This window comes from Zalophus californianus, chromosome 17 (assembly GCF_009762305.2).
Source record: "Zalophus californianus isolate mZalCal1 chromosome 17, mZalCal1.pri.v2, whole genome shotgun sequence".
Classification (NCBI taxonomy): domain Eukaryota; kingdom Metazoa; phylum Chordata; class Mammalia; order Carnivora; family Otariidae; genus Zalophus; species Zalophus californianus.
In genome coordinates, this window is record NC_045611.1 from 13,063,070 (window position 1) to 13,084,524 (window position 21,455).

The window sequence follows — 21,455 nt, forward strand, 5'->3', positions numbered from 1 at the left end:
AAATGTGTGACCTTGGTTTAACTCTGGGAAGACACCAGACACATCCAAACTGAGAGATGTTTTACAAAATACCTGACTGGTATCAAAAGTATCAAAGTCATGAAAGAAGGACTGACGGATGACTACATATTGGAGAAGCCGCAAGAGATACAACAGGGTCCTGCACTCCTAGACCAGAGAAAACTGGCAGCGTTTGAGAAAAGACTGTAGGTTAGTTAACAGTATTGTAGCTACATAAGGGGTTAACGTCAGGGGAGGCTTGGGAGGAGTAGGTGAGACCCCTGTACTCTTTTTGCAACTTTTCTACAAGTCTGAAATTATTTCAAAATACCAAGTTAGAAAAAAGCCTCAAAGGAGAGGTTAAATTGCTGTAACGTAGAGAAAATGGAAACTGGAAGACAGACCTGAGTAAATGATCCAGAACATCATACAGAGAAGTGAGGAGAAGGAAAATCTGAGAGTTAAAAGAAGGATACACAGAAGGATAAATGAGAAGGTCTGGCAAGACAATGAATTGTAATCTCAGAAGGAGCGATAGCAAAACAAAAGCAGGAATACAGAAATAATGGCTGAAAATTTCCAGAACGTATGAAAGACACGAATACAAAGATATAGGAATACAAACATATCAAGGGAGGCTAAATAAAAACAAATCTGCAACTAGACACAAACTGAAGAGAAAAGATCTTAAAAGTGACCAGGGAGCAAAGTAAGCTCATGATCTGAGGACTTTTTTTTTTTTTTTTTAAGATTTTATTTATTGATTTGACAGAGAGAGAGAGACACACAACGAGAGAGGGAACACAGGCAGGGGGAGTGGGAGAGGGAGAAGCAGGCTTCCCGCCGAGCAGGGAGCCCGACGCGGGGCTTGATCCCGGGACCCTGGGATCATGACCTGAGCCGAAGGCAGACGCTTAACGACTGGGCCACCCAGGCGCCCTGACGGAGGACCTCTTAACCGATGACGGGAGCCAAAACACAGTGGAAAAATAAAACTTTCAAGAAAGACACCAAATGAAGCATGTTTACAGATAAACAAAAACGAAGAATTTACTGCTACAGACCTAGTCTAAAAGAACTTCTAAAGGACATGCTATACTTCAGAAAGGAAGACTTGAGGTACAAGAAAAAATGATCAACAAAGGAATGTGGAAGCATATGGAGAAATCTAGACAAATACTGTATGTACAAAAGGGTAACGAAAGTAACAAGAAAAATACCATGTTATAAAAAAAAAGTAGAGAATAACATATAATAGCTTGTAAGTTGGGAGGAAGTGGGTGACTAAGTTAAAATATTTATTAAGATCCTTGAATTATTAGGAGGTGAATGGTACGGATGTATGGTAAATTTCACAGTACCCTGTAAAAGAAAAGAAATAGAGTAAAATTTAGAATCTAGTTGGGGGGGGTACAAATGGGAAAAAGAAAAACAAACAAATGGCAAAGGAAGAGACAAAAGCAGCACAGAAAAAGCAGAATGAATAAACAGAAAAAAAAAAAAAAAAAACACCCAGGAGTCCAAATATGTCAGTAATCACAATAAATATAAGTGGACCAAAAATACTGAATAAGGGGCGCCTGGGTGGCTCAGTCGTTAAGCGTCTGTGCCTTCGGCTCGGGTCACGATCCCGGGGTCCCGGGATCAAGCCCCGCATCGGGCTCCCTGCTCGGCGGGAAGCCTGCTTCTCCCTCTCCCACTCCCCCTGCCTGTGTTCCCTCTCTCGCTGTGTCTGTCTGTCAAATAAATAAAATCTTTTAAAAAAAATACTGATTAAAAGATATTGTCAAACTATTATATAAAAGAAAACCTAGACATCTGCTATTTATAAGAGACTCATCTTAAACGCAAAGATAGAGTGAGTTTAAAAGCCAAGAGATGGGAGGTGATGATATAAATCTTGGGCCAAACGCAGCTGAGATAACCATAACAATGTCAAACAAGAGAGACTTTAGGAAAGGAAGCATTGTAAGGAGCAGAGGATCAGCCACATCATGTTAGAAGATTCAATTCACTACGAAGAGTTAACATTTGAAACTTGTATGCACTTAATAGAAGAGTCTCACATACAGCAAACATGCATAGAACCATATGGGAGAAAATAACAAATCTTAAATTTTTCAGTTATACATAGGTGAAGCACACAGAAATGAATGGAAATGAGGATAGAGATGGTCAGTGTAGACAACTCTTTTGAGAAGTTCTGTTGCGAAGGATACTAAGTGGTTGGAGGATAACATGGTGGGGGAAGGGAGGGCTTTTAAAATGCAGGAAGCTGGAGCGTGTTTGTGTACTGACGGGAATGAGCCAGCACAGGGAGAGAGACCGCAAGTGTAGCGGGGACAGCCTTGAGCAAAAAAAACCAGAACATAAAATACTGAGCCCAAATGGAGGCATTAGCCTAGATGGGGAGGAATAGCTGACTGGATCCAAATGCAGTCACTCCTGACACCCCCAGGATAGCCCCCTGGGCAGGTGGCCTGACCTCCTTCTGTCTTCTACTGTGGTCCCTCTGTTTGCCCATCTCACTGAGGCTGCAGGATCTGAGCCTGCATCTTGAGGAGATTCGTGGGCCAGTCTCTGGGTTCCGAGTGAGCTGGCCCAACTGTGTAGAAGCAGGAGGATGTCCTGGGGCTCCTGGGGATGCCTTCTAGGGTCAGCCACCCCATCACAGTAAGCCTATGCAGGGGGAGGGTCACAAGGGATCGGAGCTGTGAAGCAGCCCCCTCGGGGCTCCCATGGCTGGAAGAAGGCAGTCGGTAAGGAATCAGGAAATGGTGAGGAAGTGGGGCCTCAAGAGCCCCCTGCTGACACCGCTGTGGCGGATGCCCGCTGCTCTAACCCTTGTCCACCTCTCCTTAGCCAGGTTGGTCCCCAGTGAGGTGGTCCTGGGGACCTCCAGGCCAGGCCCAAGAGCTGCAGGCCCTGCAGACACCTCCTCACCTGGCTGGTGATGTCGGAAGGCATGGGTGAGGGGGGCTTGGAGTAGGTGGCGTCCTGGGAGACGAAGCCAGAGTCGTGGGAGGAGACACTGGAGAGGCGGGCGGCGGCTGGCTGTGCCAGGCTGCGGTAGCGACAGGTGGAACCGGGTGAGTATGTGTGGGCACCCCCAGGCCACGGGGCTCCGCCACCCTTGGCACTGCTACTGCTGCTGGGGGCACTGGGGGAGTGGGGGGGGGGCAGCGGCCAGACAGGGAGACACAGGGTGCGTGCGGAGGGGTGACAGACAAGGGTGGAGGAGAGAGGTGAGGGGCAAAGGAAGGAGAAGACAAAGTCAGACTACAAGTCCTGAAACCTGGGTACCACAGAAGAGGTGGGTTCTGGGACAGGGGGTGGGGCTGGGGGGTCGGAAGGAGGAGGGCCCGAGCAGGGGACAGCACCCAAGAGCCGTGTTCCAGGGCATGCCCAGGGCCAAGCAGTCACTTTGCTTCCTACTTTGCCATTAAGAACAGTAGACCTTAGGTTGGTGACGGGGAAACTGAGTCACTAAGCATCAAACCTTGTCCCATTCGGGCTAGAACCCAACACGAGTCTACCTCTGGACGGCCTCCTCAAAGTCAGCTCTTTGCCGTCAACCCCTGAGTATCTAGGGCGCGGTGATGGTCTGTGTGGGTCCTGGACCCGCCATCGTCCCTCATCCCTCCCATCCCCTTGAGTGTGTCCAGCCCTCCGCAGCTCACATCCTCTGCGCAACCGTTTCACTCTTGGGCAATGAAGGCTGCCTTCTTTCTCAATGTGATTCTGAAGCTACTCAGCCCCCACCCCGGGTCATGGGTGTCCCTGGCCATCAACCCTCCCTGGACCCCTACCTGGGGTCTAACAGACCCAGGCCCTCCTCCCCCGACAGGAGCTGCTGATGGCCATGTGCGGCTTACCTCCCGTGCCCAGGTGCCCGGCCAGAGGTGGCTCTGGGGAAGGGGAGCCTGGAACAGAGGGGCCTCCCCCACCAGTAACTCATCTGTGCTCACTGCCCTCCCCCATGAGGAACCTTGAATCTTAAATGTCTCCTCCAAACGCTGTCTTAGTGCCAGCCCTGGAGGCGTCCCTGATCCTGAGCCTGCACCGTGAATGAAGGAGCGTCGGGGGCCGGGAACCAGCCCTCGGGAACCAGCCAGGCTGGGGTGTCCCTTACCTTGGGGCCTCCGCACACCTTCCCAGAAGCATCTGTGCCCACCCCCGATCTTAGATTCTTACTGCCCCTCCACCCGCATCGACTCTGCTGGGCTGGGCAGAGGCCAGTCGTGAAATGCCGGGACCCTGTGCCTCAGTCTCCCCTTCTGTGAAATGGAGACACCACCATACCTGATACGGTGGTGTTAGGATTCAGTGAAGAAAACGCATAAAGCATGTAGCACGGTCCCTGGCGCACACAGTGACTGCTCCACAGACGAAGCTTCAGCGCCCCCTCCCCCCCCCGCCGCTACCCCACGCCTGCGCAGGCAGTGGCCTAGAGATGGGGGTACATTCGTCCTCTATGCTTGCATGCCAATTCCTCTGTGACGCACTTGGGTGGATTCTGGGGCCTGGAAGCAGATCTCGATGCAGCTTTGCTGGGAGCTCACCCATCCCCTCCCTGGGGGCCCCTGCCCCTCCCTGCCCCCCGTCAACCCTGCACTGACCTGCACATGCTGGACTTCCGCGAGCCGGAGCCGCTGGGTGAAGATGGGGGCGTCTGGTAGGACCAGCTATAGTCTGAGCCCTTCAGGTCTTTGATCACCTGGACAGGGACAGAGATGGGGATCACCGAGGGCAGCCTTCCTCTGCAGAGAGCCTTAGTGTTGTCTGGGGGCCCCCAGAGAGGACTGGTAGGGACAGAGCCCCCCCCCCACTCTCTTCCCTATTGAGAGCCAAGTCCCAGCAGGAGACCCTCCAGGAGAGTCTGAAAGCAGGGCTGCCAGGGGAGGGAGGGGGCACGGGAGAACCAGGGCTCCCTGGGGACTGTCACTGTCACTGGCAGAGGAGCTGAGAGTGACCATGGGGGACACCATGGGGTTCAAATCCTGGCTCTGCTGTGCCCTTTGGGCAAGTTCCTGGAACCTCACCTATTTTCTCCCGTGAAGAGCAGCCCATGATGACTCCTGTCTTGCAGGGGCCATGGGGCAGGGGGAATTCAACGGGATGGCCGTGGAAAATGCTGGGCAGAGTGCCGGGCACACAGCGGGCGCCGGGCCAGAGCAACGCCATGGGCCTGTCACGTGGGACCGACCCTCATGCGGTGGGAGCGCAGTGGTGCGCCGAGCGGGTGGCAAGTGTGGGCAGGTGTCTGTGTGCCTGGGTCTAGGGGAGGGGACAGGTTCTGGGCGTGGACGACAGGCAGGCGTCACCAGGTCTGGCTTGTTCAGGGGGAGCCTGGGGGCAGACACGGGGCCTCCCCACATCTGCTCTCAGACTGAGGCCCCCACTGGGTCCTGGGCACACCACCCCTGCCCCGGGCAGGTGCTCCTGGGTGTCCCACAGTGCGTGTTGGGACCTGTCTGGTCCTCTGTCCTGTTTTTCCCTCTACTGTCCCCCAACCAACGGCAGGCTACCCCTGCCCCTGCCCCTCTAGCCCCAGGACGGCCGCACCTGCTCACTGGCGGGGGGCAGCTTGTGGGGTTCCGCCGTCAGCACCACCAGGTCGTCGATGATGCCCTGCAGGTGGGTGATCTCTCCCAGCATCGTCAGCTCGCCGTTCTGGGGAAGCAGTGGGTCAGACCCGCCGGCCCTGCCCCTGTCTCCCCGCCCCCCCCCCCCCGGAGGAACGGGCCTCCCCTGCTCCTCCCCTCTCCCCCAACACTGCTCGGGTCTGACCGAGGCTGGAACTGGACACCCTGGGGCTGGCGTGACCATCTGTCCAGACCAAATCAGTGCACCATGAGCTATGAGACCTGTCTTTGGGCTGTGAGCATGCAGCTCTGAAGGCACCCAGCCAGGAATCACTGAGAAGCAGCCTTTCTCGGAGGTCGAGGGGTCAACCCTGGGCCCTGGCCAACCTGCTGGGGCCTCTGAGTCACCCCGAAAAACTCCCACCGGTGGCTCCCAAATCCTGATTCTTGGGATTTCCTCAAATTCATGGAGACCCTTCAACTAGCCCAATGGCGGGGGATGCTGAGAACACCTCTCTGACTCCAAGGGACCCACCACCACGGGCTGCAGGAACGTGATGAAGGTGCAGAAGCGCCCGCGCTCCTCGATCAGGGCCCGGCGCACTGCCTGCTTCTCTGTCTCCTCCAGCAGCAGGTACATGTCGTTGACGTCCTGCAGGGCGCTGTCCAGCTGAGGCTGCAGGTCTCCTTTCCCTGGAGGGGTTGGGAGGAGAGGCCGCGCTGGGGACGCCGGCCCGGCTCGCCGTGTGCATGGCTCAGGCCCCGTGGTGCTGTCCCTGCTGTGGGGCTGGGCACTGCCATGGGGGCCCGGGGACAAGGGAGGGCAGCCAGGACTCTGGGGCTTGTGCCAGGGCCAGTCCCAGAGCAGGCGGAGAAGACACACACACACACACACACACACACACACACACGCAACACACACACACACACGAGACACCAAAGCTGCAAAGCCCCCCCCCAGACCTGGAGTGCGCAGAGCCCACCAGGAGCCACCCTGGGAGCAGGTGTGCTCAGGCGAGTCTAGCAGAGGCCTCCACGGCTGAGACTTCCACCCCCGGGGTACCCTCACTGCCCGTGGGCCAGCACCCACTCACCTCACAGGGCACAGGGAGAGGGTGGGAGCCCGACAAAGTAGAGCCTGGGGGCTCAGCTGTAGGCCAGGCCACTGAGGGTGTGGGGGTCAGGAGAGCTAGGGGCTGGGCCCCGGGGGGGAAGGGAAGGGGGCAGTCTCAGTGTGGGCTCCCACTCAGCTCAGGGAGTGATGCGCAAGGACAGCAACAGCGACACAAAGAAGCAGCGAGAGAGAGACAGAGAGAGGCGAGGGAATGATGTGGAGACGGTGAGCCGGGGCGTGAGAAGGCGGCAGGGGACCGGGCAGGCCCGGTGGGAGCGGGACAGCCAGGGCCTGTGCCCCCCACCCTGCCCGCTCCAACCCCTCTCGGCCTGGCCGACTGACCCAGCAGTGGCCTGGGACTCATCCCTGGCCAGGGGCCCCCAGGGCCCCAGGGGACTGTGCCCCGGGCCCCTCCCTCGCTGGGCCGACCGCCTTCCTCGCTCCTCCTTGGCCTGGAGAGGCTCCTTCCAATGGCCCTGAGCTGGGGGAGACAGACAGGTGGGCCGAGGACGGGAGGAGCAGCTGGAGGACGGACACTTGACTTACCAAGTAGCTCTACAGGATGTGGGGGGAGGAGAGGAGGAGAGACAGAGAAAGAAAGAATGTGTGAAAGACAGCCGGATGGAAAGAGCCTCTCCTGGGGCAGGGGTGTGGGTGCCTGGGCCTGTTGGGCCTCCTGCTGGCTCCCTGAGAGGGGAGGGTCTGGGCCCGGTGTCGGGGGCAGGGAGGCTCCCTCTGTCCCGCCCGGCAGGTTGGAGGGTCCTGTGTCCAGGATAGGGCCCCTCCAGCCCGGATGACGCCCTGGGGCGCTCCCTAGGGTGTGGGGCATACGGAGTGGGGCCCCGTGGGGCTACGCTTCCACGGGCCACTGTGGGCTCTACCTTTGCGTGCTTTCTTCTGCAGCTTCAGCGTGTCTGAAGACTTTTTCTTGATCTCATGCCGGGCTCGTTTGTACTCTGTGCACGGGGTGAGAGAGGAGTGCTATGATGGGGGGGGGCTCTGCACAATGGGGACAGGAAGCCCCGGCCCGAGCCCAGGGCCTACCTTTTGCGTGGTCCTTGTCCAGCTGGTTGGCCGACTTCTTCCAGTCCTCGATGCGCTCCTGCAGCGGGTTGATGAGGCTCTCCAGCAGCGCGCTGCGGGCGGGGCGGGAGGGTCAGAGCCACCAGCGGGGTCTCCCTGGGTCACCCGCACCCGCCGCCCGCCTAACGCCCGCGGCCCCCACTCACTTGGTGAACTGCCGCAGCTTGGTCTCGATGCTGCGGTGGCGCATGCACATGCGCGTGAGCGCCGAACCAATGTCCCGTGTGGCCCCTGGCGAGGCAAGCGCGCAGCGTGGGAAGGGGCCCCGACGGACAGTGCCAGCCTCGGCCACGAGGGGGCGCGCCGGCCCGCGAAGGCCGCCGCTCGCAGCCCGCGCCCCGCCCCCAGCATTGCGCGATCCCGCGATCCGTGCGGGGCGGGGGCGGGGATTTGATCTGTTCGCAGTATTTGCGGCGAGTCTGCTCTGTGCCGGACTAAGGGCCTGCGCGTCCCGGCCGTGCCCGCCCGCTGCACCTGCGGGCGTTCTGGTGGTCAGGCCGGCTCGAGAGACCGTCCAAAGGGCCGGCCCAAATCCCCTCCAGCCCTGACAGTAAGCCCCTCCAGGTGCTCCGAGGCAGGCGTGAGTGCGAACAAGCGCCCGCTACCTTGTTCTCAGGGGCCCCAGTCCTTGCTACTTGAACTAGAAGGCAGAGGAGACGCCAAGGCCAATAGGGGCTTGCCTGCCCCTGCGTGCGCTCAGACGGGCGGAGGAGAGGGGGTGAGAAGCAGCCGCGGTCGGACGCACTGCAGATAAGGCTGGACAACTGTGGCTGAGGGATGGAGCTGGCCGCCCACAGCAAGAACGGAACCCCCGCCGTAACATCCCTGTCACCATTCACCCACTCCGGCTTGCATGCCACTAGCGATAAGAGGCTCACTCTCTCGACCACCAGCCGATTCCATGAGGGAACAGAATTCAGGGTCCCAACTCTGGGCTCACACTCCGCTCAGCCTTTCCAGCCTCCGAGCCCCGCCTGGGGCATACCCAACCTCCAGCCACGCCCCCTCCCCACCTCGGGTGTTGGTGGCCATGTCTGCCACTTTCTGGAAGGCATCCAAGAAGGCCACAGCAGCCAGCACAGTGGTCCTGGGGAGACGGACAGTGGGACGGGCTGTGGGTGGGGTGTCCCCTCCTCTGCCCGCCCCCTCCCCAGCTAGGGCCCTCAGCAGCCTCACCTCAGCTGGGAATGCAGTTTCGTGGCCTTGGAGTTGAAGTCCTCCCAGATGGGGTAGGAGCTCTGCCGAGGAGACGGAGAGGTAATGAGATCCTGGAGGCTGGAAGGCTCCACCTGGGCTGGGCTCCCCACATGCCTCCGTCCAGACTCTGGGCAGTTTCTGAGGGAGTGGCCCTGCCCCCATGGAGAGGGAGGCTCCTGGGCCTTCTGGGACGACAGAGGACCAAGGACAGAGCCATGGGGATTGAAGAAGGCCTGGCCCTGGGAACAGGTGCCTTTGCTCATCCCTCCCTCCCTGACAGTCAGGAAGTCTGGACAACTGTCTACGGTGGCCACCGTTTTGGCCCACATCCTCCCTCAGGGGGGATGGAAACAGTAAATGGCAGGGCTCAGGCAGGCCAGGTCTCAAATTCAGGCCTCTGGGGGTCCCCACCCTGGGCCCCGGAAGCTGTGACCAGCCCGGACACCCATCCATCCCAGGCCAGCAGCAGTGGCTCCCAGGCCCGGGGAGGCTGTGACTGCTGCAGGGCCCAGCCAGCCTGCCTGGGACAGCCAGGCCTCAGGCTGAATGGGGCCTTGTGCGGCCAACAGAGCCACCTTTCTCCACCCCCAGTTCCCCTCCCCTCCTGGGGACACAGTGTGGCCTTTATCCCAGCCTGGCCCAAAGCTCTGAGTTGGGAGGGGGTTTCCCAGTGGGGAGGCTTAGCTCCTGGCGACCAAGCTGTCCAGTCTGATCAAGGGGCTTTTCTGGCTAATGCGCCCTCCCATGGCGGCTGGGTCCTGGAGAAACCTCAGCCCTGGCCTGAGAGCCCTGTGGAGGCCTGGATGCTTGAAGGGGAGCCCAAGGCCAGCAAAGCCCCAGCCCGGAAGGGCTTCTAAACCACCCTTCCATGTAGGCTGGGGTGCTCAGTGCTAGGCAAACAAGGAAGGCAGAGACCCCAGCCCTAATGGCTTCAGAAGGAAGCTCTGCCAGACTGGAACCCAGGGGCAGGTTCGAGATGGCCTCTCCAGCTGAGGACAGTCTGCAGTGGTGGAAAGGAGACAGGACAGCTTCTGACAGCCTTAGAAACTCCCTCCCCTCCCAGCCCAGCCAGTGCCCAGGGAAAGCAAATATTTGAGAAGTCCACACAGGCTGGAGCGGGATGGGGGAGGCTGTGGGTGGGCTGTCTCCATGTGCACACAGTTCAGGCTAAAGGAGCCCGGTAGGTTGTCCCTGGCAATCCCAAGGAGCTGACCTTCACCTTGGCACCCCCAAGAGTCTTCTGAAAGATGGCATGCTCACATCACCTCCACATCCCAGCCCTGAAGCCTTGCTAAGACCTCCAGGGAGAAGAGCCAGTGCTGAGGAGGCAGGGGCCCAGGGGCAGGTGTCCTGACCCCCAGGATACTTCTCAGCCCCTCTGCAGCCTCTGGGCAGTCTCAGAACACAAGGAATTAGGAGAAGCTGGGGACAGATCAGTTCCTACCCCACGAAAGGCCTTAGGCTGAGGCCCACCTCCCCGGCCTTCAGCCAGCCAGGCTCACTCCATTCCAGACCTTCACCCCCTCAGCTTTCCCAGTGGGGAGGGGACAAGACACGGCGTGGGGGGAGGCCTGGCCCCCCCTCAGCAGGGGGGACCTGAGCACCTTGGTCTCTAAGGGCCAGGGCTCCACCCTCACTGGCAGGTAATTCACAGAACCCGGAGATGAAGAGGTGTGTGTGTGTGGGGGGGGAGGGCGGAGCAGCCAGTGTCCCAGGAGAGGGTCTTCAGGGTTCACCTGGGCCCATGCCCTCACCCTGGCTAAGCCCTGGCTGTCAGGCTCTTAAGACTCTGGGTGGCAGTGACCACTGCTGGCCGAGCTCCCGCGGCAGCCAGGCACCGTGGGAAGCCCGTTGCGCTGCATGAGCGCGTCGTCGGGTCCTTAGCACAGCCCCGTGAAATAAATACGACTATCACCCCCATTCTACAGGTCAGGAAACTGAGGCTCAGAGAGATTAACTGACTTGCTCAAGGCCTCCAGACGGCAAGGGCAAGATCTGATCCCATGATTGGTCACTACACCTGCCTCCAGGGTAGAGAGAGAGGATCATCGGGCAGCAAGGGGAGGAGGGGTGGGAACTGCAGGGATGGGAGAAACACCCACTCTGTCCCCAGTGCTTGTCACTAGAGGCGCTCGGGACTCCTGGCCCTCAGAGACTCTGTCTCTGGCGGGGGGTTGTAGTCCTGGCTGTGATCCCAGAGAGAGGGCCTTCTGGGTGACCCCGGACCGGGGCTCCACTCTGGGCCTCAGCTTCCTCATCTGTCGAATCGGGCTGGGAACTGCACTTACGTCACTGGGTCCGTGGGGAGACTTGGAGGCACTGCAAGGGAAGCACTTAGCACCGTGCCCAGTACACAGTAAGCGCTCAGTTAATGCTGGCTAAAAAACGAGGGGACTCAGGATCCCTGCCTCTCTGCTGAGAGCCCCTCCCACCCAGCAGGGCCTGTCTGGGCCACACTCCCCACTCTTGGGAGGATAGGCAAAGTTTATGGGCCCATTTCCTGGATGGGCCAGGGCTGAGGGGAGGCCCCCTTCACTCCACTGTAGGCGCTTTGCTCTGTCCTGCCATCCTGGGCAAGCCTCTGCCCCTGAGCTTCAGTGGGTGGCTTCGCACCCACCCAGTGGGCATCTGAGCTAAGTGAGGCACAGAGGCAGGGAAAGCTCCCGAGCGCCCTCCTCCCGACCCTCCAGCCTCCAGGTGCAGCTTGGTCCCCGGAGGTGTTGTGAGGCTTGTGGACGTGCTGTGGAGAGAGGCCTCATGGGGCAGGCTCAGTCTCCTCAGTTCAGCCCCCTTCCTCTATGGAAGCCCCGCTGCTTCTGTGGCTCAGATCACCAAGGGAAACAGCCAGAAGCTGCTCCCCAAATCCAGGTGATCCAGGTGGCCCAGTCCCCTGCTCTGTCCCTGGCCTGAACACATGTATATGTTCTAGGTACTTAGCATCGCCCCAGGTGAAACCTCCACATGTCAGAAAATGCGGCCTGAATATCTCCCTTTTCCTTCTGATCTCAGAGTTCCTTGCACATATGCCTGCGGAGGGAAGGACAGTGCTGTCCCTCTCCTCTGAGCAGAGAGGCTGCCAGTGGGAGGAGGGGGGCGCAAGGTCCCATTCTCTGCCAGCACTGAGAGTAGCTGGGGGCGGGTGGTCTGGGCTGCCTGGTCCCAGGGAAGGATCCCAGTGCCAGGGCTGTGATGTCCACAGGACAGGAGGGCCTGCTGAGGGCAGAGAGAGGCCAGGACTCCTGAGGGCTGCCAGAGGGGCCCAGAGGGAGAGTTGCAAGGGATGGAAATCTCAGGGGAGCACCCTATGGGGGGGGGCGCATCTATATGCTGCTCACCCTGCAGTCCTAGGTGGGGATGGCCTCAGGCCTTTTGCAGGGGCAGGGATCCGGCAGCTGCCCCTAGGGCTGTTCCCCTGGCAGCACCGGGAGCCTCCGGAAGGGCCTGCCTGGGCACTGTGGGGCCAGCAGCACTGGTGTGTGGTGTTTCCTCCTGGGCCTGTGATGTCACCGTGGAATTCTGTTGTATACTTGGGAGTGTGCGATAGGGTGGGGGCTCTCCGGAGTTCATGGGGAGAGCCCAGTTCTTTCCCCTGCCCCACAATCCTGCCTCAGAGGAGAAAGGTAGGAGCGTTGTTCCCGGCCCCCATCCTGTCACTGGAGCTGGAACTCCTCTCTGCCTAGTCAGCCTGGGCTGGCCCTGCCAAACCCTGGCCTCTCTGGGGAGAGGCTCTCCCTTGCTCCCCAGATGAACAGAGAGGGGTGAGGTCAGGGACAGAGTTGGTCAATCTCCTTAATGACCTTGACCATTCCCAGGCCTCAGTTTCCCCAACTAGTGAGTCAGTGGTGGGCCAAGAGTTGGTGGCTTGCTCCTGTCTGGCCTTGGCCAATCAAGGTGGGGAGGGGGCTGGGGGTTGGTGCTGAAGGCCTAGGGTGGTAGTAGGTTCTCCCTTGGGGCTGCTCCAGAAACCCCAACCCTCTCCCTTCCTTCCTCCAAGGTGAGGACAGAGGGACAGTCAGCCTAGAGGCCTTGGAGTCCTGCAGCTTCCTAGGGCCTGTTTCAGGGAACCTGGGCAGGGGTGGGGGGGTGTGCAGCAGTCGCAGGGTCGAGGCCTCGCAGGGTCGAGCACAGAGGCCGAGGCCGGCGGGGAAGGAGTTAATGCCTCTCCGCTTTATTATTTTCCCCTGCTTTGGCCGTGACAGCATTGTCTGGGCTCCAGGGCCGTGGGGGGTGGGGGGGTGGTAGTTGGGGGGCGCAGGGTGCACGGTGGTGGTAGGGGGCGGAGGCCGGCGAGACCCAGGACCCATCAAATTTAGGGCCGTGGAGCCGACCCCGGAGCCAAACCCCATTCATGATTTGGGGGTCGGGGGCGCAGGGAGCCCGCGTGTAAGCAGGCTCCGGTCGGGACCCCACGGGGGCGCTACGACCTGGCGACCCCGGGCGCCGCACGGACACCCCGACATACGAACACCCACACCCCCCAAGACGGGCACCCCGAGACCCAGGCAACACAGCAGACGCAGGCCGGACGCGTTCGGACAAGGACACACACACACAGCGCGGCGCGCGCACACAGCGGGGCCCCAATGCCCGCCGCCACTCGTCCCCAGAGAGGACCCGCACCCGCACCCGCGCTCCCGCCGGGCAGCCGGCTCCGCCGCACCCCGTTACCTTCATGTCGTTGACGATGGCCTGGAAGAGCCCGCCCAGGGCGCCGCACTCCTTCTCCGCCGTCTCCATGCTCGGGCCGGGCGGCGGCGGCGGCGGCGGCGGCGGCGGCGGCGGCGGCGGGCGCGGGCAGGGGCGCGGGACGCCGGCAGCCGAGGGAGCCGGGCGCGGCGGGCGCTCGCTCCGAGGCCGGGCCGGGCCTCCGCCTCCGGGCGGCGCTCAGCGGCCGGCCGCGCGGCGCTCCGGGGCGGCGGGCCGCGGCGGGGCGGCGCGGGCCATGGCGCGGCGGGGCAGGCGGGCGGGTGGGCGGGCGGCGCGGGCAGCTGGCGGCGCGGCCTCGGCGCGGGGACTGGAGCGGCGGCGGTAATCCGAGCCGCCGCGGCTCGGGCGTCACGTGGGTGCGGCGGAGGGAGGACCGCGGCGGGGGTGGGGGGCGGGGGCTGTGAGGAAGGCCGGCCGGGCGCAGACCCATTCAGCGCCGGAGCCCGGCTTTGAAATCCGAGCCCGGGCGCAGCCAGACTGGCCGGACGAGCGGGGCCGGCGGACTCGGGCGCAGCCGCCGCGGGCCGGGGGCGGTGCTGGGGCGGGGCCCGCTGGGCTGCCTGGCGGGTGGGGACCGGTGGTTGCGTGTCTTATCCCCCGCCCCCGGGAAGGGGGTCGGCACTCCTTCCAGCCTGTGGTCTCGGGCCGGGGTCTTCCCGCGCTTTTAGCGCACGGGCGGCGGGCTGGACTCCTCCGGGGGCGTCCCGCGGGCGCGATACACGACATACAGCGGGCGCGCGGGCTGTCGCCCACCTTGGGACGTTCCATCCCAGGCAAGGACAAGTCTGGACGGCCCCCCAGAAGCTCTTTGGTTGCTTTTCCAAGCGGTGCCGAAGTTACTCGCATTGGGGGTGGGGGTGGGGCCAGGCTGAGCTTTTGGGGTGTCGTGACCAGGTCGGGCAACCCGCTTACTCGGCAGTGGGGGCCGGCGTCTGAGCAGCTGAGCAGAGGTGGGCTGCCGTCCGCAGTCCCCGACGCCTGGGTACACCTGTGTGGGGACGCACGCGTGTTCACGTGGACCACCGGCGAGCACAGCCTGTCGTCCTGGAGACTCCAGGGAGGGAAACGCTCACACGAACTCATTCTCCCCCACTCCCGCGGCCATCATGAGAACCACCTGGGAGCTCATTAGGCCAGTCAGAGGCTTCCCAAAGCCCGCAGTCGGGTGGACTCTGGCCTGCCGGTGTGTTAATGAGGCTTATTTAGCCAAATCAAGGTGGGGCACCTAGGACGCCGCCTCTGTCCCTGCGCTGGTCTGGGCCTTCCCTTCCCTTCCCAGCCGTGTGCAGCCTGCAGTGAGTGCCCTTTCATTCAGAAACTCAAGGCTTGGTTCATCTGTTCAATGGGGACATAGCCCATTACCCTGGGGATATCTGGGTGGAAAAGTCAGATTAGGTGCCTGGGAAGGGAGGGTTCAGGGTTTCAGGCCAGGCCAGTGCTTGGTGGTCTCCAGGAAAGGGTGGGTCCTAGCAGTGAGAGCTGGGACCCAGAACACACCCTTCAGGGGACTGTGCGGGGACCCGCCTCTCCAAGGGCAGCCAGCCCTCCCTGGGGCCGCCACGAGCAGCGCTCCAGGAGGGGCCACAGGGTCCCGGAGCAGCTGTGGGCATTAGGCAGGCAGAGAGCAGGTGCCAGTGGGAAGGAGCAAGCAGGTGCGGCAGAGGGTTTTCCGTCATTTATTGGGGCAGGGGGCGTGTCATTCACGGACTTCCGTGCTGGCCCCTGTCCGCAGACAGGTACGCGCACTCCTGTGTTCGCGCGTCAGCACAGAGCGGAGCTCTGGCGGGCCTGAGAGCGCAAGCTCTTCGACAAGAGGGTATCAGAAAGAGACCGGTTCCAGAGAGTGGGTGCTGTCTGAGGCTTCTCCCCACCCTGGTGGGAAGCCAGCTCTGTCTGAAGGCCAGGGTGCAGCTGACAGCACTGGGGGCCCGGGGCGGGGGGGGGGGGGCTGGGCTACGAGAGGAGCTTGGGCGGATGGCCTCTGTGCCCCCACCCCGCGCTGGTGGCCAGGCCCAGCCCCTGCCCTCGAGGCAGGTCTCTGAGCTCCTCAGGGAGGGGGCCCGAAGGCTCTGACCGCTCCGGGGGGCCACTCCTGGGGCCCTCCTCCACGCCAGGCCTGTCAGAGGACAACCCGCCGGTCCAGGTGATCCCCACGCCCACTCCGCTGGTGCCTCGCTTCCAGGTGCTTCTTCTGGACCTTCTCGAAGTGCTGCAGCAGCTCTGCGTAGTCGATGCTGGGGGAATCTGCTTTCTGTGACTTGGGGGCTGCCGGCGGACTGTCTCTGGGGAAGGAAGGGCTCAGCATCAGTCTCGGCACACACGGGAGGGAGCTGGGGGGCAGGTGGCACCAGGCCTAGGAGGGCAGGGGGTCAGGGCCGGCCCACAGGCTCACGGAGCTCAACCTTGGGGAGTCTGCCTCAGGCCCGGTACCCCTGGGCCCAACGGTCAGCCCCAACGTAGGGGAGCCCCGAGAACATCCCCTCCCCCTCAGTGGCTGGGACCAGTCAACACTGCTGCTTGGACATGGTCTTCAGTCTGTGGGCTGGCGATGGGGCCCACAGGAGGCATCGCATCGGGAAGCATTTCCTGTTTACGACTGGCTCCCTTTGGGGTGAAAGCCAGGGCTAGCAGCCAGCCAGGAAGCCAGCTGGGGCCTGGAACAGGGTCCAGGGAGAAGGGGGAGGAGGCAGCCTGGCCCTTTCTCTGGGGCAGGACTAGGCCTGCAGACAACAGGGATTGTCTACTGCTGAAGAGTCTCTACTGGGCCTTCAGCTTGTCAGGACATTGATTTTTGAGTGTTGGGGTCCAGGTGGGGTCGTTCCCTGTCCCTGGGGAAGGAGAGCTGGTTTCACCACCGGGTATGCCGACGGTTCCCATAATTCCTGTTGTTACCAGAGGAATTGTGGTACCCCCCAGGCTGCTCTGTACGGCTACACAGGTTGTGCAGAGCGGGGCTACAACGTGCCCGATGCTCCCGAGTTGCGCAGGGTGGTAGCCCTGTTCAGCTTGCCCCAGGGACTAGATCCCCTGGGGCCCTGCCCTGTTTCTAACCACCCCTCCAGAGTCTCACGAAAGTCTGCTCCTCTCCCAATTGAACCTCACTGGCTTAGGAAACAGATCTGTGTGGGCTGGAGAAGTATTTGCTTCTAGCCCCTGAGGTCTGGTGGCCCTGGTAAGAGGGTCCCATGAAGACTGTGGGCTGTTCATGAGAATCCTTGGACCCCCTGAGTTCATGGAGCGGCCCCAATATTGGGGCACAACAGCTGAGCACAGGAGCTAGACAAGCGTGGATCCAACCGTAATACGACCACTTCCTAGCCATTTGAGCTTGAACCCGTGGCTCAGTTTCCTTATCTGTAAAGGGGGACCGCCACAGGAGCCACCCCATGGGATGGTTGTGAGGATTCCTTCAGATTCAACACGCCAGAGCTTAGCCTGTGCCCAGCCCCAGCCTGAGGGGCAGCCACAGTGGCTACAACTCTGTCCCTCTGAGGCGACACCAGCCAGGGCCCAGCAGCTCGAGGCCTGCTGTACATCTGCGGCTCAGTCCACTTTGGGGGAAGCGACGGAAACCCTCACCAATGAGCTTGGCCCCTGACAGGCATCTCTGACCATTCACCTGGCTGCTGGGGCAGGACCAGGGGCGGTGGGAACCCTTCTGGTGGTCAGGATGGAGCTGGAGCTCGGAGGTGGCCCCCGGCACCCCTACTTCAGTGTGTTCCCTTCCTGCTAAAGATGCACCACCGGAAGACACCTTGCACGGTGGCTTGGCCATTGCTTTCTGGGGCCAGGAGCCAGGTGGGGCCGGCTCTAGGGGGGCCAGATTGGGGGCAGCATTCTGAACTCTGGCTGCGGTATTCAGCTCCCCTGAGAACGGGGAAGGGGCCTCCCTGTCACAGTAGCTCTGTGGTCCAGGTGTTACCGCCCCGAGAGAGTAACCTGGGCTTCTGGAGACGCCGAGGGACACCCTGCAGCTTAGAGCTCTAGCCAGGGAGTGGCCAGGTGCTGCCCCAGCGCAGCGGGCCGAGATGCGGGAGAGACCTGCGGGCCAGGAAACGCGCGCCCAGACAGGACACTGCAGTATGTCGCTGGGCGTGCATGGGTCTGTATGCTGCTGCCCCCGACACTAATGGCAAGCCAGGCGTTAGGTCCAGAGGTAGGACCAAGATGAGGGGTGTTCGTGGAGATGCCGGCAGTGGCAGCAAACCCGGGTGATGTGCACGAATGTGGCCCGGGGAGCGTGTGGGGAGGGGAGGAGTGGCCATACCTTGCACTCTCTGGGCCTCAGTGGCTCAGCTTCCCCTGGACCCCTCCTGACCTGAGGTCTTGTGAGTGGGGAGGGGCATGCCCCTGCCCCTGAGCACGCAGGCCGGGGTTCCTCGTGCTGCTCCAGCCCTTCATGTTCTGTTTACGACACCCCACAGGCAGTCCGTGGCTGGGGGGACACCCCACCAGCAGTGGAGATGGGATTCCAGAACCTGAAGCTGGCTCTCTCTGCTGCCGCCCCACCCGTGCACCTGTCACCAGCTTTTGCTTCAGAGGTTCCCTCCTGCCTCACAGAGATGGTCTCTGGGGAGTGGCCTGGAAGCCTGAGCAGGGCCAGGGTCTCCGAGGCCTGCTGGCGCCTGAAGCACATGGAATGAGGGATGGGTGAGGGGTGCAGACACCCCCACCCCCAGCTGTTCCCGGCTTCCAGGCCTGTCAGGCAACCCAAAGCTGTCTTCCAGCTGCCCGCCCCTCCCAGGGCTGAGACCGTCCCCATCTCCCTCTCCAGGGCGTGAGCTGTCTCTCTGTGCCCAAGCTTGCAATCTGACCCCTCCCCCAGCTGTTCCTGGGGCCCCATTCCCACCCAATGTCTCCCTGCCTCTATCTGTGACGGCTCTTCCTGAGTCCCTGCAAGGCTGGGCACCCGGGGCCTTGAAGGCTGGGCAGAGCCTCAAGCATCCTTTTAGCCCAAAGGCTCATTTACTAATGAAGAAATCGAGAGCCAAGAGAGGGATCTGAGGTCACAGAGCAAATCCTTAGCTGAGCTTGGACCAGATCCTGGTCCAGGCCTGTGACCTGCTCACGGACCTGAGAACCCAGAGGTCTCAGCCCCTTGGCCCAAGACTCCCTTGACTGACCATGGGAGGCTCAGGGAGAATCCCTTTTCCCCAACTTCCCTCTGCAAACTTGTACCTGGGCCTGGAGCCTGCAGGAGCTTTTACATCCACCACCACCCCCCACCCCCCCCACCCCCCCCCACCAAGGAGATGTCGCGGGCAGAGCTCTGGCAGGGGGATGGCCCTTAGCAGCGCAGGGTCTGTGGCCTGGCCCAGAGGCCTCCTTCAAGAAAGCAGACTGGTTTGGGGTGGGGGTGGGGACCAGAACCAAAGGTCACAGGGAAGCAGCCCTTCCTGCCTCCTCCTCCAGCTGCACCTTCCCTCCTGAGTGCCTGCCAGGGTGACCCTAACACCCACTGGACATTGGAAAGGCTGGTGCAGAGGCCAGGCCAGGGAGGCTACGGTGTGGCTTCAGGGCCTCTGAGTCCCAGAAGCTGGGGGTATTCTGGCTAAGGGAATCCAAGGGCGAACCCAACTCCCTGCTCCCCTGGGGATTACCTGGGCATCACTATGAGCAGCTGGGACAGTGCCTAGCTCTGCCGCCCAGAGCACTGCTGTCTGGGAGAAGGGGTGGAGTAGGCAGGAGCCGAGCTTTGGCCTGGGGGCCACATCTGCTGGGGGCTTCAGCCCCTCCAGCCAGCCTAGGGTAGACAGCCTGTCAGGTGGCCCCCACCCAGCCTCTGGAAAGGCCAAGCCGCATGGGAGGGATGGTGGGAGCCTAAACCCAGTGCTATGGAGGGCACAGGGGCTTGGGTCTGGGGCCTTGAGTGTCAGGCAGGCCTATTTCAAGGCTGCCTGCATCAGTCCCAAGGGCCCAAGCCCGAGGCCCTTCACGGGAGTGAGGTGCCAGGCCTGCCAAGTGGCTCCAGCAGCCTGGGAGGGAATTCTAGACACACAGGGCATCTGATGCAAGCTGGGTGAGCTCCATTCAGCGTAAATCTTCTCAGTGGCTCTGCTTGTTTCCATGGCGACCTGACAAGTGAAATTTTCCATCTCGGATGCCAAATGCCTGTGGATGAGGCAAAGCCTCCAAGGGTTACCAAATATAGACACAGCCCAACAGGCTCTGGGGGCTGGGCCAGCAGTGGGTTTGGGGTGGGAGTCTGGCTGGACACCCCCCCACCCCCACCCCGCCCCGGGGCCGCAGCCCTCCTGCCCGGAGGCTGCCACGCTGGGACTCGTGGTGGAGGTGTGCCTGGGACCTGCTCTTCCCACAGGCAGGACTCAAGCAGGGTAGCCATGGATGCACCCTACCTCTCGCCCAACCCAGGACGGGTTTGGGAAGGTCCCAGTGCGCCTGGGGTCTCTCTGAGGCCCAAGTTGGAGCCTCTGCCATGGACGGAGGGGAGGGCCACCTGAGGCCTGGCTCTTACGCCTCTCTGCGTGGGACTGGGCGCCGTCTCTGACCTAGGACGTGCACTCCTCCTCCACCTCCGCCCGTGGTTTCTCTCCAGGGGTATCCGTCTGGGTGACTGTGGCAATGCCCTCATTTTTGATTAACTCAACCCCGACTGCTTGGAGAAGGCATCGCTAGGCCCTGCCACCTTGTAAACACTCTCAGAAGCCCCCAGCCTGGTGCGCCGCGAGGCCTGAGGGCCAGTGGTGGTGGGTCGGCCCGTGTCCGCAGTGCCAGAGGGACGTGATTCCGAGGTGAGGGAGACCCCTCTGGGCCTGCCGTCTGTGGGCACCCCCCGCCCCCCGGAGGCACTCACCCGGCCTGGAGCAGCTCGGGCTTGGGCACGCACTGCAGCCGGTGTGACAGCAGCTGGAAGGCGCTGCACTGCGGCAGCAGCATGAGCAGGCCATAGAGGGCCTTGATCAGGTATGGGTTGTTCCTCACGTCCAGGAGCTGCAGTCGCAGATCTGTGGCAGGGTGGAGGCCAGAGGGCAGGGGTCAGCACGCTCCCCCCCCGGCAGCCCTGGCCCCGCCAACAGCGCCTCAGCTGTCCCTGCAATGTCAGGCCTCTTTCCTGCTGCCCGTCTGTCCTGAGAGGGCCCTCGGCCTGACACGCGCCAGCCTGCCACTGGGCCCCGAGCCTCCAGGCTCACCGCAGCCTGCTAAGGAGGGGACCCTGGGGCCTGGAGTGTAACAGCCCCCCCCTGGGCTGCTCGGCACGTGCCAGCACGAGACGGCTAGAAACAGGGTGAGCGGGCGGGAAAGACCGGCTCAGGACAGCTTTCGGGGAGCGCAGGATGGAAAAGCACGTGCGCGCGGCTGCACACACGCCAAGCTCAGGAGCGACCGGTAGGTGCTTTCGGAAAGCCACCTCAGGTAACCAGCCCTGTCAGCAGCCCCCTGGATGGGAGAGGCGCCCCTGGACCTGCCCAGCACCTGTCCCAATTCAACAGGAGGCTTCCCTCCTCCAAGCCCCTCCGGGAGAGTCACTAGCTCCTCCCTTCTTGTGTCTCTAAGGCCCGGTCCCGGGCATCCTTTGTGGAGAACATGCCACAAACGTCCGGAGAGGCCATGTGACCCCAGCAGCAGCAGCCGTGCGGGGGTCTGGGCCAAAGCTGGAGCCAGAGCAGCCAGGCGCCCCCTGTCCCCCAAACCCTCTTCTTGCCCCGGTGGCGGGGGGAAGACTGCCAGCAGAGACCTGCGCAGTCCTCCCTGGGCCTGGCCACTCCAGCAAGAGCGTGGGCCTGTTCCAGTCCAGTCCCCACTCTGGA

The 21,455-nt window shown here is 61.8% G+C and overlaps 2 protein-coding genes across 11 annotated transcripts in view; both read right to left on the minus strand.

The window, feature by feature from the left end:
* Window positions 1-13,768, minus strand: part of MTSS2 (MTSS I-BAR domain containing 2) — a 20,900-nt gene extending 7,132 nt beyond the window's left edge. For 2 of the 9 annotated variants that reach the window (XM_027619475.2, XM_027619472.2), the window contains exons 1-10: window positions 13,648-13,768; window positions 8,959-9,020; window positions 8,796-8,869; window positions 7,929-8,013; window positions 7,744-7,835; window positions 7,581-7,655; window positions 6,121-6,278; window positions 5,566-5,673; window positions 4,620-4,717; window positions 2,944-3,160 (exon numbers count right to left, since the gene is read on the minus strand). In XM_027619475.2, coding sequence (XP_027475276.1) covers window positions 2,944-3,160; window positions 4,620-4,717; window positions 5,566-5,673; window positions 6,121-6,278; window positions 7,581-7,655; window positions 7,744-7,835; window positions 7,929-8,013; window positions 8,796-8,869; window positions 8,959-9,020; window positions 13,648-13,716 — 1,038 coding nt within the window. In that variant the 5' untranslated portion in view covers window positions 13,717-13,768. Of the gene's footprint in view, window positions 1-2,943; window positions 3,161-4,619; window positions 4,718-5,565; window positions 5,674-6,120; window positions 6,279-7,245; window positions 7,255-7,580; window positions 7,656-7,743; window positions 7,836-7,928; window positions 8,014-8,660; window positions 8,710-8,795; window positions 8,870-8,958; window positions 9,609-13,647 lie in introns of those variants that run through there. The other 7 variants (XM_027619471.2, XM_027619473.2, XM_027619469.2 and 4 more) reach the window with 7 other exon arrangements.
* A 1,580-nt stretch (window positions 13,769-15,348) lies between these two features.
* VAC14 (VAC14 component of PIKFYVE complex) overlaps window positions 15,349-21,455 on the minus strand; it is a 102,034-nt gene continuing 95,927 nt past the window's right edge. Inside the window, exons 19-20 of one of the 2 annotated variants that reach the window (XM_027618051.2) lie at window positions 20,501-20,651; window positions 15,349-15,968 (exon numbers count right to left, since the gene is read on the minus strand). In XM_027618051.2, coding sequence (XP_027473852.1) covers window positions 15,806-15,968; window positions 20,501-20,651 — 314 coding nt within the window. In that variant the 3' untranslated portion in view covers window positions 15,349-15,805. The remainder of the gene's footprint in view (window positions 15,969-20,500; window positions 20,652-21,455) is intronic. The other variant, XM_027618052.2, reaches the window with a different exon arrangement.